General features: G+C 49.3%; 1 protein-coding gene across 1 annotated transcript in view; it reads right to left on the bottom strand.

The window, feature by feature from the left end:
- Positions 1-4,304: 4,304 nt before the first annotated feature.
- Slc4a8 (solute carrier family 4 member 8) overlaps positions 4,305-14,673 on the bottom strand; it is a 57,870-nt gene continuing 47,501 nt past the window's right edge. The window contains exons 19-25 of the mRNA XM_021216851.1: positions 13,866-14,117; positions 11,930-11,998; positions 10,494-10,667; positions 9,597-9,728; positions 7,079-7,170; positions 5,706-5,801; positions 4,305-4,629 (exon numbers count right to left, since the gene is read on the bottom strand). Coding sequence (XP_021072510.1) covers positions 4,617-4,629; positions 5,706-5,801; positions 7,079-7,170; positions 9,597-9,728; positions 10,494-10,667; positions 11,930-11,998; positions 13,866-14,117 — 828 coding nt within the window. The 3' untranslated portion in view covers positions 4,305-4,616. The remainder of the gene's footprint in view (positions 4,630-5,705; positions 5,802-7,078; positions 7,171-9,596; positions 9,729-10,493; positions 10,668-11,929; positions 11,999-13,865; positions 14,118-14,673) is intronic.

Raw genomic sequence — 14,673 nt, 5'->3', positions numbered from 1 at the left:
AAAGGACTGAAAACCATGCATGCTGGCAAACAGCTGTTAATGATCGGAGGTGAACATTAAAATTTCACATAGAAAGTACTGAAGTCGATGAATTTGTGGATGATGTAACTATCATTTCACAAAAGTCTTGGAATTCAGAATGGTCACTTTGAAAGGATTATACAGTTTCTAGGAATCAAAAAGCTATTTCAGATAAAGTGTCCAATGGGTGAAATGTGTGGGACCAGAAGGTCTAATAGGAAAATTAAGACCATTGTGGCTGACATACCCATAAGTCTATGGGGAAGGGCTCTTTTACAACTGTGCAGTGCTCAGATTAATATTCATGCAATCCTACAGGACAGGCAGTTGTAGAAAGATCTCATTGTGCCTAAAGGCAATGCTTATAAAGCAAAGAGAAAAAAAAACAGTCAATAGTTCTCTGCTAACTTTAAAATTTCTGAATATTAATGAGAAAGGAACAACAGTAGCTGAGAGACTCTGGGTTTTAGAAAAAAAAAAAAACTGTGGCATTACATCAGCCTATGTACTGGTACTGTAGAATCTCTCATTAGCATCCCTTGTCAATAAAAACACCAATGGCCAATGAGCTGAGGCAAGAAATAGGGGGTGGGACAATGGCAGGAAGAGAGGATTCTAGGAGATAGTGAGAGAATAAAAGGAGACACAGGGAGAGGCGAGGAGGCGGCAGCGGCGAGAAGGAAGCAGCAAGCCGGGACTGAGGAGAGGTAACTGACCATGTGGATGACATACAATAGTTTGAATGGGTTAGATAAGTTATGAGCCAGCCATGGATGAGCCAAGGCTTCTGGCCAAGGCATAAGGAGTCTTGGAGTGGTCATTCCTGGAGCAGGGGCCGAGAGGAAAAACTGATTTTTTTACAATAGAGAAAAAGGATGTGTTAATATTAGAACATAAAAGTTTTTGCGTTGGGGATAGGGACTGGTTTATACTTCCACAGGAAACGAAAAGCTGTGAATACCATCAAAACTGATAAGGATTCGGACTGAGCAGGTCTCCTCAACACCCTGGCACTGACCTGAACACTCAGTTCCTTGAAAATGTCTGTTTATAATTTCCTGATACACACAGCACAATGAATGACTTAAAACAAAAGTGGGGAAACGTAGTGAGAACTCTGGAATTCTGGTTTCTTTAAAAAACAGAAATATAAGAACATGTTATCATTTTAATCCCCAGGTGTGGGGCTGCTTTGGAGTGTCCGCAGCAGCTGACATGGTTTGTCTAGTGCTCTAGCAGAAACGTGGTTTTGCCAGCTGCAGATAGTTTCTGCCATTGTGTCAAGTTTGGAATTCTAGGAACTTTTCAGAGGGTCTATAAATGCTAGGCCCCCAAAAGGCAGGATGGGTGGTGGCTGTTTGTTTGGGGGTTGTGTGTGGTTGGCTGTGGTTTCTTAGTAGTCATGTTCAAAGAAGAAATGAAAGGAATTTAGATACGGGGATATCTCTCCCTCCCTCCCTCCCTCCCCCATCATTTTTGTCCTATCTAGTGTCAAGGAGTGAAACTGGGAGAGGGAGCAAAGGGTGAGAAATAAGAACCACAAAGTAGCAAAGACCAGCTACACCCAGGTTCAATTAAATTCCCAACATCCACAGGGAAGCTCACAGCTATCTATAACTCAAGTTCCAGGAGGATCTGATTCCTTCTGATCTCCTGAAGCACAGGGGACAGGTGGCGCAAAGACCTGTGTGTAGGTAAAACCCCCATACAATTAAGTTATATCAAAACATCTTCAGGGACAGCGGCCCGGTGGTGGGGGACGCTTCTGTCACTCATTACAAGCACGCCCAGGACAAGTGGAGATGCAGGACACACACTGCACCCAGGACACAGGAGACATGGAGAATCCCTGCCTCCCCACTAAGGCGGAAGTCTGCAGAGCTGAGCAGGTCGAGGAAAGGAGTTAGGAACTGTCCTTTTCTGGAGGATCATAAACCACAGACTCTCCAGAGTCTGGGCGGGCTGGGAACTTAGTGAATACCACATTTTCATCCAACATTTATGAGTAAATTAAAAGTCTGCTCCATCACCGACAATGAGAAACCGCAACTGTTCACAATGTCTTTTGGAGAGAGAGGGTTCATTTTCCCTCTATCGGGAAGGCAGGTTTTCATGGTTACAGAGACCCAGCATGGGGCTGGGGGTGGGAAAGCCTAGAGCCTCCTGATAAAGCTTCCCAAGTTGCGTGTGTGTTATGCAACCAAACACACTTGGCACGTGCACATTCTGTCTCTCCAGCTCTTCACCTTTCTCTACAGCAATCCTTCCCTGATGGTCACCGGGAAGCAACTGGCCACTTAGGAACCCCTCCATCTTTTCCCCTCACAGCCAAGGCTTCACTTTAACGTGTTCTTGAATCCCAGCTCCCAACTTCATTCACACCACCAGCTGACATTACCAGCATGTCATGACATTAGCTGGCCACATTCAAGATATGTCTGAGAGCGACCCTTGTCATAGAAGAGATGACCAGTGCAAACATGGGTATGAGGCCCCACAATGCATTGCTCAGAGTGAGTGAGAGCAGCCTCCAGCCCAGGGCATAGCTCGCAGGAGCCAGCGCGAGCATCACCATTCGGGAAGAGTAAGTTCCAGTGACAAGTCACTGGCTCCCTTACACGTCAGGGTCCTCCCCGTTATGTCTCTCAGGTGCACTGAGGCCAGGGCAGGGTGAAGCAGTCGTCAGTTTCCTTACACAGAAGGTGGCAGGAAAATAGAGAAACCAGTCGGGGAAGTTCCCAGAGAATGCAAGCAGTGAAAAAAGACTCAAGTTCCAGAAGTGTGCGGAGGGCGGGAAGGCATCAAAAACCTTTCCCATTGACAGGTCGGCTCCCAATCCTCGGTGGGCAAGGGCTATGCTTACTAGATCTGTCCTCAAGTGATATGCGTGGGAAGTTGGGCTCACAGAGACTTCAATGCCCACGGATTCCTGAGAAACCCGCCTGTGAGAGCGAGCCAGAGTGGCTGCTCAGACGGAACACAGATCTCCCACGAGTAAAGACCAGACAAACCCACATCCCAGAGGCCATTCTGGGATCAGAAGCAGGGTCACATTCATCCCAGAGGCCCTGAACAGCAGTGCCTACCACTATTCTATAGAAGACACAGGCTCTGTGTGGCTCGTGTCCATCCTGTACCAATTGTCAAATATCTTGCATCAATATGGTCCTGACAGGGAGGAACTGGCAACACGGGGTGGCCCCCGGCACTGAAGGCCTTCGGAGAAGGACTAGATGCTTCAGAGAGTCTGAGGGGAGGGAGCAACTGTGATCGAATGATGTAGAGCCTCGTCACCCAGGAGAGGAGACAGCACACTGTGTGTGTGGTCTCTGGGCAGGGACCGTCCCAGGTGGACAACAGCATAGCCAGGTCACTAGTCACAGTCTGGGCACAGAGAAAGGGGAGAGGTCTACACGTGCTTGGGTCAAAAAACTCATGATCATTTTGGAATATAGAAAATCATACATATACTTTTAAACTAAGTAGCCAAAGTGATGTCACCGCTTACAGTTCATTTTCTTCGTGTGGCTTTTACACCTGAGCCAGAACTTGTCAACCATGATTAGGAAGCCACATGGCTGATGGCGGTTTTGGTCCGCTGAGCAGATGATGATGGTGTTCTCCACTAAGGCAGCTAAGGGACATCCATGAGCACTCTGGTCTCTCCAGGGTAGAGTAACAATGTCACCACCAGAGAGCAGCATCAAGTCAAACAGTTCACACAGAACAGCTGCAGCAACCCCGATCCACCTTCCTACAACAAACAGTTGTCAGCAAGTCTTTCCTGGACAGTTACAAAACAGACCTGGAACAGATCTTCAGGCCTGGAAACCTAAGTGCATCCATAGCAGGTTAGGCTCCTCTTTCTCTCGTTCCAGGGAAAGATGCTCACACTCTGATCGTTGCTGGCTTCCCCTAGGCCTTTCCTGACGTCAGCTAAACTCCTGCTCTCACGCCGCCCCCGCATCTTCCAAGGACTCACAAAGTTATGCCCACTGCTTCTGGAGGCGATACAGATGACCCCAGGACAGAGGCAGCCCCCTGTGGTGGTTGCTGTTGATGCCTGGATGGTGGAGCTCAGGTAGCAGACCTGCTACCATGTCTGGCCAACATCCCCTTCCCAAGCAGAAAGGAAACCAAGGCACGGGCTGCTCGAGAGCCTGCCCTTGTCCCACCTCTGCCACCACCCCAGGCTACCGTTCAGAAGAGGGACCACACGAGGGAATCCTCTGTGACAGAATGGACTCATGTGGCTTACCAGGCCAGCAGAGTATCAGAGAAAGTGTCTGAAAATGGAAGCTGGCTCTTTAATGGTGACAGCTCTGAAGAGAGAGAAGGAAGAGGAAAGGAGGCAGCGGGAGCGGGTGGCCCCACCGTGGCCTGACTGGCGCCTGGCTGCTGGTATGTGGGTAGCTGGATGTCCTCCAAACGCACCCCAGGAGTGACTGAATGCTTCCATGTGGCATGGCTTTTCGATGACCAAGGACGGGGCCAGACTCAGCTCGGCTTCTTCCCGGAGAGACTCACCATTTTGTTAAAACCCAGAACTTCTCCGAGGCACCTCATGGCCCAAATCTTCCACTCAGCAGAGACTCTCAGTTGAAGGGGCTGAATAACAACGTCACAGTGAGACAAAGCGCGCTCTCTCTCAGCACTGAAGATGCTGCTTGGATCTGGCTGTATTTTAAGTTCATTTACAAGTAGACTAGCTCTCAACTAAAAATAACCACATGTGTTATACATCCCCACAGCTGCCTGGATTTTCCTCTGAGGGAAGCAAGATTCTGTGTTCACTCATGTTCAGCTCAGATCTATTTTAACCCATTCAGTAAAGAAGCTGCCATACCATGTGCTGGTGGGCACGACTCCGAGGAGCTCTCTGCTCCTGGAACAACCTCACTGGTACCCCCCACTCGGCAGCTGAGCTGAACACCAGGATCAGCAGCGTGCCCGGCTATGTGCGGAGATAAATGCAGGGCGGGTCAGCTTTCCTGGTTCCTGGCTTGCTTGTTTTTAAAAAAAACTGTTATCGGTATCAAGACATTGGAGTTTTGCCTTCATTTATCTGATGATTTAAATGTAAGTAGTGTTTTGGGCTAAAATCAGTAACTTAGATACACTGCATTCCTTAATGTAGGCAAAGCCACCTCCAATTTTTTTTTAATAATCTGATTAAAACTGATCTATGCTGTTATTAAATTATATAGAGAAATTTCTTTGCAGAATAAAAAAACTGTCATGTTTAACAAAATTCTCTTTTCAGAATCTAAGCTAAGTAGGTTCAAGTCTGGGCCAATACTATCATATTGTTTATTAGTGTTAACAGTATTGATCCAGGTTTTTAGCAGTTTACCAGTTTTTGTTGTTGCAGTAACCAGAGACAAAAATTCTGAAATGAGAAAGATCTTCCAAGTGGATTAAAGGAACTAAATGATAAAGCAAACTCACATTCCAAAATAATTATAGCCTGCCCTTGGGACTGGAGTGAAGGGACAGCTCAGAACAGCCTGTCTCCAAATATCTGGAAACTTTTTATTTTTATTTGTCTTACTGTAAGTTTAGCAACAGTTCTGTTATTTACTAGACAAATTCAGTTCTATAAGCAACACACATTTTACCTTCAACAGTATTGCCAATTTCCAAAAGACAGAAGAAAATGAAAGACAAGCCAGAGCCCTCCTTACCTTTTTTCTTTTGTATTTCCAGAATTTATGCTGAGAGCCTTCCAGACTGTGGTTTTAGGCATTTCATCTGATATATTAATCTCAGAAGGGTCACATCTGAAATCAAAGCTCAGGCAGTAAACTTCAAACACAGAAGGGAGGGGCACAGCCGTGACACCACCCCGCCAGAAGGGAGAAAGGCCGGAGGATGGAGGGGTCCAGCTCAGAAGAGGCAAGGTAGCCTTTAAGCAGCGCTAAGGCTGTAGGCTGGCCGATGCCCCAGGTCGTGGTGAGCTTCCCGGGGATGCTGGCACCAAGGCTGCTGTGTGGCAGGCGCTCTTTTTCATTCACATTTATATAACTGAATCTTTCCCACTTATAGTTTACAAAAGAATTTCATGGTCTATTAGCTTAACACTCATAGCAAAAGAGATCGCTCATAATCCTCATTTTGAAGGTGCTAAGCCCCAAGTCTTCAGGGCTGAGTACCCATCAAGACACAAACAGCAGCAGTGTCAGGACTCCGACCAGGATCCTGGGTCCCAGAAAACACCAGAGCTACCTATGGGCCCGATGGTCTCCTGAAATGCAGAGAGACAGAACCCACAGGAAAAGGAGCTGATCCTGCTTCACTGCCAGAGACTTCAAAGGTTCCTTAACAGCAAGCACACGGACACCTCGGAGAACACAGAAAAGACTGCCTGATTGATCCACGGCATAAACTACATCGCGTCTCATAACTCATCAGCTAACTCCCCAGGATCCCTTAGGCTCCCCTCTTTTCTCTAGCTCTCCTCACCTCTGGGCTTCCTCAGCCTGGGTGTGCAGCCTCCCAGCAGACACCGAGGTCAGGGCTGAACCAAATACAGGGCACTCGGACCCTGTGCTTTGTGGTGAGCTACAGCCTTGGTAGAGAGCAGGGACTGCCTGGGCTTCGAGGTCAGCCTCTCCTCGGCTCCCTGAGTTAAAATGCTGCAACCCACACAGGAGAGACGTCCCTGTCTGCCCCCAGAAGCATCCCAAGCCCACAAGGCTGGAAATGAACTTCTTACCCTCTTGGACTTAGCAAAGTGGAAAAGAACAACTTGGGGTTGAGAGGTGGAGAGATCCTGCCTGGAGCCTGACGATGTGTTAGCAGTGCCGTGACCCTGGCTCATCAGCTAATTGCAACAGGAGGAAGTGGATGGGGACAAAGGCGCCTCCTGTACACCCTGACATGGGACCAGGCTCACAGAGCAGGGCACACCACAGGCATTTGGTTTGTAAGCAGTGGAATGGAAAACTGTTTTCTGGAGGTGGGGCGGGCTGCACCGCTCCGCAGGGCAGCGTGCGGAGGTGGCAGTGTGTCCCTCACGGGAACCCCGGTGCTAGCTGGCTGGTACCTGGGGCTTTACCTGAAGCTGCTGCTCTTGCCAGGACTACTTAGCAACTTCCTGCTTTCGAGGGGAAACTTGTCACCCCCAATGTCCAACATCTTCTCAGCCTCCTGGAAGAAAGGGGGGCATCATCAGGTCCAAAGGAAACTCCTACTCCCCAAATTCCAAAAGACAGGGCATGTGTCTAGAAACAAGCTCAAGCTGGACTATACAAGGATTGCTAAAAGCCCCAGACATCGTTTCCAGGAACACCTCAGTGCGGAGAAGGCCATTTCCAGTGGGTACACCGGTGGACGCTAGCTCCAAGGCTCCCCCCCCCCAGACACCTGCTCTGTGTTACAGCAAGGTTTCCCTGTCCCCGTCCCCATTCCCATCGCTTCCCTCACAGACGGCCCTATCCCTGTCCAGGATGCTGCCTTTTCTCTCAGCTCTAACCTCCTCAGAGTGACCATTTTGGTGGTTTCTTTACAGCACCCTGGCTTACAACTATATCTTCTACCAAGTAAACCAAGAGTCTTCCCGCCTAGTTTTTACCACCAAGGTGTCAGGCAGTTTTCATTCCCACTCACATAATTAGGTCCCTTCCGTGGGCTCAAGGCCTCACAAAACGTGAGGCCATCAAATAACAGAATGGAACAGCACTGAGAAACGGTAAGAACCCAAATGTGAGGGCGTCCTTAGAGCCAACGACCAGGTACTGGAACTCGGGGCACAAGACCATGTCAGTGTTGCAAAAAAGAATGTTAGGACTACCTGACGAGGAGGAGGCCCTGTGGGGTGTGTGTGTGTGTGTGTGTGTGTGTGTGTGTGTGTGAGAGAGAGAGAGAGAGAGAGAGAGAGAGAGAGAGAGAGAGAGAGAGAGAGAGAGAGAACCCTGAAGAGGAATAGAGAAATTGGCTGTAAGGTCTGGTCCTCTGCTATATCCTGTTCAAATAAACAAGTTGTTAAAACAGTAACAGAGCCGGGCGTGGTGGCGCACACCTTTGATCCCAGCACTCGGGAGGAGGCAGAGGCAGGCAGATTTCTGAGTTGGAGGCCAGCCTGGTCTACAGAGTGAGTTCCAAGACAGCTAGGGCTACACAGAGAAACCCTGTCTCGGAAACCATAAAAAAACAAAACAAAACCAGTAACGGGGTAGTCTGAGGTGGTGGCTGAGGTGCACTGCTGCTGGCACGTGTGAGCACCTGATTCACATCACCAGGACTCACATAAAAAGCCAAGCAGGGCAGCATGCCTGGACTCCTGGTGGGAGGAGGCAAGACAGGAGGATCACTGTGGCCCGCTGGTCAGCTGAGCTAGGCCACACGGAGAGCTCCAGGCAGCCTGTGCTGTAAACCAGCCCTGGCTCGTGGATATTCAAGACTCTAAGGTGTTCTCTAAGGAGTTGTCTCTAGTCCACACCAGCACATTCCGTGTATGTGCGGCCTGTTCCAACCATGGTGTTAAAGGGTTAATTCTTACTGACTTCAATTTTGTTGTCAATTTGATAAATGAAAAAAAAAAAAAAAAAAAAGTCTTAGCCAGGGACAGTGACGCCACAGGCAGGAGGAACACAACTTCTTCCACTGCTTTAGCATTTAAAAATTTCAAGTTAAAAAATAAAATAAAATTCAAGACATTAGGAAATTTTATTTTAAAATATAGTTGAAAAGGATGGCAGTGTTTGTCTGCTGAGTGACAAGGTTCCTTCCAAGCCAGAGCTGGCAGTGGAAAGAGAGAGAGAGAGACTGTCATGGCGATAAACACCATGAACAAAAAGCAAATTGGGGAGGAAAGGGTTTATTTGGCTTACACTTCCATATCACTGTCCATCACAGAGGGAAGTAAGGGCAGGAACTCAGACAGGGCAGGAACCTGGAGGCAGGAGCTGATGCAGAGGTCATAGAGGGATGCTGCTCACTGGCTTGCTCCTCGAGGCTTGCTCAGCTTGCTTTCTTGTAGAACCCAGTACCAGCAGCCCAGGGAAGGCACTGCCCACAATGGGCTGGGCCCTCCTCCACTGATGACTAATTGAGAAACTACCCTATAGCTAGATCTCTTAGAGGCATTTCCTCAACTGAGGCTTATTTCTCTCTGATGACTCTAGATTTTATCAAGCTGACATAAACCCGGCCAGTACTGACAGAGTTGGAAGGCAGCTCTTCGGGTAGCAGCTGCCTCGGGACACTCCCAGCCCTTTCCTCTTGGCCTGGGGTTTTTGTCTTGCTGCATGGCCTTTCTGTGCACGCACAGGCCATGGGCTACGGGCCACTGTGTAGATGGCAAGGTGCCAACTGCCGAGGGCAGTGAAAGAAAGTCCCGTGCAAGCTGTGTTTGCACGAAGCCAGCCACAGCACCATCCGCAACAGGTGCACAACCAAACCTCTCAGAAATGATGGGTTTTATACTCTCGACAAGTCAGACCTTCTCGAAGGAAAGAAGCCCTCAGTGTGACCCTCGGGATCCCAGACACGCCTCCTCCCCACCCAGCCTGCCCTCCCTCTCCACTCTGTAAGAAGACCCTGAACTACAAGGCGGGAGCCAGACCAGACTCTACCTCCTCCTCCTTCTTCTTCGCATCATCCAGTTTCTTCTTTTTGCTCTCAGGCATGAGGTCGTCCAACCAGCTCAGCTCACGCTTGGAGAAGCAGAGATCCATGACTTTCCTGACAAAGACCAAGGCCAGCACCTGAGGAGAAGGAAGCAGGCTGAAGAGTGAGCCACCCCCACAGAACAAAAGCAAAATGATTCTCTGAGCAGTCCGGGACATCCAAGCAAAACCGGGTTCATGAGGATCACAACGGTAGCTGCTTACTGTGTGTCATTAGCACCCGGCACCGAGGCTTTGTACATTATTCATACATTACATTATTTTATTCATTCTTTCTGTTTCTATATACCTTTAAAAATATGTTTTATTTCATATGTATGCATGCGTATGTACTATGTGTATGCCTGGGGCCTATACACATAGTACAGATGAGATGGGGTCAGGTCCCCAAGAACTGACATTTAATCAATAACATAAATGAGCAGAATATCCATTTTTCAAACTTAAGGAAATTCTGACACACGAGAAAATGTGGGCAACGGGAATAACCCAGTGCCGTGTGAGGCACCCAGGGTAACAGGAGCCACAGAGACAATGCCGAACTGTGGTTGCCTATGTGCTTGCAGGAAGGGAGAATGACGAAGGGCAGTTCTCCGAGTCTGGAGTTTGTTCTACACGATAAAAGTCTAGAAATGGATGTTGCTGGGGATCCCACAGCAGTGTGCTGATCCCACTGACCCACCCTTAAAAATGGTGAACACAGGAAAATCTATGCTGTAACACAGTTTACCATATCTTCAAAAATATCACCAGTAATTTTTATTAATACGAGCCACACTTAGCAGCCTGGCTGCACAGCTTTAATCTCAGAGGCGTGGTGGGGGAACGGGAGCCTGACCTTACCATCATTGGGAAGACAATAGCAGCCGGCGACGCCTTGATGACCCAGAGCAGGACGAGGCAGGTGAGCTGCACGAGCGTGAAGAGGTGCACCTTGCGCAGCGGCACGTGCCGCAGGTAGATGAAGTCTGGCTGGTGTTTTGCAGGCATCCCGAAAAGCTTCAGACGGTCGAAGAACTGGAAGGAAGGACTAGCATTGGTGTCTGGGTGGTCTCGGGCCGGAAGCCTCCTCAAGCCCAGACATAGCAGTATACCGACCACTCAACAGCAGCCAATACTGTTCCACTGGAGAGAAATGGAAACCGAGTCTCGAGACAACAGGCAGTTTGGTCAGGCCAGTAAGTGGAAGTCCCATGACTTGGTGACACCACCTTTGCTAACTCCAGGCACAGGCTGCTTTCTCCTCTCCTGCACTACAGCTTCAGAGAGCAAGCTCCCAGGGGAGTGACCCCAAGCCAACTGCATCTCTGTGCTTACTATCAAAACCGCTTCCATCCAGCAGTGGTCACACACACAGCAGTTACAGATAGGCTAAGGCAAGGACAGCCTGGGCCACACAATGCGTTCCACACCAAGCTAAGCTACAGAATACAACACTGTTTTAACAAACCCCTTCCCCCCAAATCCCGAAGTCCCTAGACCCCAACCCTCTTGCTGATTCTTTGAAGTATGTGACAGATAAGTATATTGATAAGATCAAATGAGACCTCTTAAAATTCTGGATAGAGGACTTATGACAGGCTGGAACCAGCAATGTGGCTCAGGAATAGAAACTTGCTGATACACAAACCTGATGATCCGAGTTCAAATCCTGGGGTCCACATAAAGGTGGAAGGAGAAAAACAACTCCACAAAGTTGTCCTTTGACCACAACATGCACGCTGAAGCACACGTGCCTCCCACACCCATCTCTCTCTCACACACAGGCACGCGCGCGCGCGCGCGTGCACACAAACACACACCAGCACCACCACGCCCAGGCACGCATGTGGGGAGGTCAGAGGACTACTTGTACAGCTGGTTCTCTTCTTCCACCATAGGCCCCAGAGGATGGAACACAGGTCACCCAGCTTGGTACTAAGCTCCTTTCCCGCAGAGCCATCTTGATGGCCCCAGTTTACTTCTTTGGTTACTGACTGATGTTTCAGGTTCAGGTCTACAGGAATTTGGCAAGCATCCCTAGTTCAATACCGAAAAACCACTGATTAAAAGTGACTGGAGCTATGACATCAAGCCAAGCCATTCTGGAAGCCAATACTCTTGTTCCAACATGACCATATTTTGCACCTCATATCTGAAGACATTCCTTGGCCAAATGTCAAGATGGGGAACAAATTTCTCAGGAACTGGCTGGGCCTCCCTTGGGGCACTGTGCCTCTCTGGTCAGGACAAGTGAACACAAGAGTAAGAGACATGGCTATGGCTGAGCCACACCATACCTGGATCCCTTGCAGTGAAGAGACTCCCATGTAGAGGAAAACTCCATAGAGCACTGGCATTGGGATGAACTGCGGAGAAAGGCACAAGGCAAGAGCTGTGGCATCCCGGCAACGCTAGAACTCGATATGGACCAGGCTTGTCTCGAACTCACAGACACCTGCCCATCTCTGCCTCCCGAGTGCTGGGTCAAAGGTGAACACCATCATGTCCCATCTATATACATTTTTAATTCCAAAAATGGAACAAAGCCACGGAGAGTCTCGTAAACATTGTCTTTGTTTCTGCTGCCTCTTCTTTGGCTGGTGCGGAAAGAAAGCACGCGCTGGTAACATAAAGCCATTTTGTTCTGACACGAGGTTATTCCCTATACGGTAAGTCATGGGCTTCCTGTCTCCTCCCTAGGTAATGAGCAGACAGATGGGAACACGCACATGCATACACTTGTGGTCACGTGTGCACGCACACATTCCTAGTCATGTGCACACGCACACGCACACAGATGTCACAGATGTTATTTAAATCTTTCTATAATCATCACATCCTCAGGAACTTTGTGTATTTTGTTTGACATAGACTAAAAATAAATTCATGCTTTCTGACCTAAGACTTGAGGGCAGAGGAGAGGAAACGGGTTGAGAACATGTTGTACACTGCGCTTTTTAAAGTGTCCACACAGCATGTGAACAGGGCTTTTCTGTCACATCTGTTCAACTTAGAGAAACCTTCATGCAAGTGTGAACTGGAGAAACAGGCTCCAAAGCCAAAGTGGAGCGAGGGCCACAGCTCAAGACCAAACTCGGTTTCTGTTGTTTGTTCTCCAGGCTGGCCTCGAACTCTTTTGTGTACAGGAGGTCCTGAGGGTGTCTTTAAACTTCTGATCTCCCTGCCTCCATCCACGTGTGCCAACTGCCAGGCTGCTACAGTCCTGAGGGCCCAAACCAGAGCCTGATGCTGCTCCCCCGTGTCCCACACACCTAGCCCCTCAGTCTGCTTTCATCCTGGGGCTAAGGACAGCACACTTCCTCTAAGGCCACACTGGACTTTGCTGCCCCGACCCTAGAGTGACATTTCCGTTTGGTGATGGGTTTGCAGCACTGTTGGGACAGTAAGTGTGCTGCTGACGCTTCGTTATCAATGTGACCCAACTTAGGAGTTGCCTGGAAAGAGGACGCTCCAGTTCTACTGTCTGTAGAACACTGTCTTGAGCAATGTGGGAGCACCCAGCTCCCAGGGCAGCACCCTCCATAGGCAGGTGGGCCTGTAGTGGATAACAAAATTAGCTGAGCAGGTCCCCGAGGCCCTGACCTGACTTTCCTTCAGGATGGACTGGTGTTAACCTGAAAGTACAAGGTGAAGTAACCCTTTCCTCCCCAGGTTCCTTTTGGTCATGGTCTTTATCACACAACCAAAACCAAACCAGAACAATATTTATTATGATCCTAGCACACAAGATGTAGAGACAGTATGATTGGCAAAGGTTCAAAGCCAGCCAGAACCGAATAAGACGCCTCAAAAACAAATCCCCTGGGGAAGAAGGACTGGGGCAGAGCTTACCCCGGCACTGCCTGCTTGACCCGTAGAAGGCCCTGGTGGACCTCCAGCATAAAGGAAGCCATTGAGAGAAAGGGAACCAGCAAGGCGGCAGGCCAGGCAGTCCTTCAGGTCACTTGTCATAGTCTATTATTACCAGGTTCCTTTCCTTAAACACATTTAACTTCTTCCAGGGCATGCATATGTGTATGTGTGTGTGTGTGTGTGTGTGTGTGTGTATAAAAAAAAACTGTGTATGTATATAGACTGGAACCACTGCATTCCTGGCAGAGAAACCCCCCCAACCCCCAGCTGGCCCGCCCCCCGTGTTTGCTTGGCCAATGAAGGAATACCTTTAAGACAGCTGGCCCGCCCCCCGTGTTTGCTTGGCCAATGAAGGAATACCTTTAAGACAGCTGTCATGAAGACTGAGCAGCCCATCAGCACGAAGATCATAAGCCCCGTGACTCTCTGTTCTCGGATGCCCAAGAACTTGGGCTGCTCCCCTGGGGCAGAGCATTCGGATTCCAGCTTGAGGCTGTTCACGTGGGTAATGGACAGGACGGTCGCGGCCACAAACCAAGGCAAGCCCATGATGGAGCAAACTCCCAGCATGATGGCCACCATGAGCAGGTCCAGGTGGTAGCCACAGCCTTTCTGTGGGGAGACAGTCACCCTCAGTGAGCTGGCTGGAGTAGGCCATATAACACTAAGCGAAAGACTTCAGGCTCACAGCTGATGGGGGATGAGGAGGAGGGTGTCCAGAGAATTCTTACAACCCTCCTGGGGGAAGGGAACAGCGGAAAAACAGAAACTTTAGCTTGTCCTATATATGCCAATATCCGGTCTTTTTCCAGTTGCCCCTAGCTTACTCTGCGTGAAACCCATATACTCCCAAGTCAGCCTTCTCTGGAAGAAACCCAGAAGGAAGCCACATCTTGAGCATTCTAGATGGCACAGAGGGATGCTTCCGTTGCGTTCCTGAACACCACTGCTCATCCTTGCCTGGTGGATGAAGGCGTGCGGCAGCTCACTAACACAGACTGGGTAAGCCGCAAGCTCAGGGTCCATTCTGAAGCCTCAGGACAGACCCAGAGGAAGAATTCCTGCCTTGGGAAGCAGGCTCACAACCCTATGCCAGACCTTGGGAGGAAAAGCTGGATAGTTGTTGATTCAGAATCACAGCTATTTAGGGATCAGCAGGGCCTCTGCC

This window comes from Mus pahari, chromosome 17, assembly GCF_900095145.1.
Source record: "Mus pahari chromosome 17, PAHARI_EIJ_v1.1, whole genome shotgun sequence".
NCBI classification, from domain to species: Eukaryota; Metazoa; Chordata; class Mammalia; order Rodentia; family Muridae; genus Mus; species Mus pahari.
Note: the sequence above shows the minus strand (reverse complement) of the source record. Positions and strands in the feature narration are given on the sequence as shown.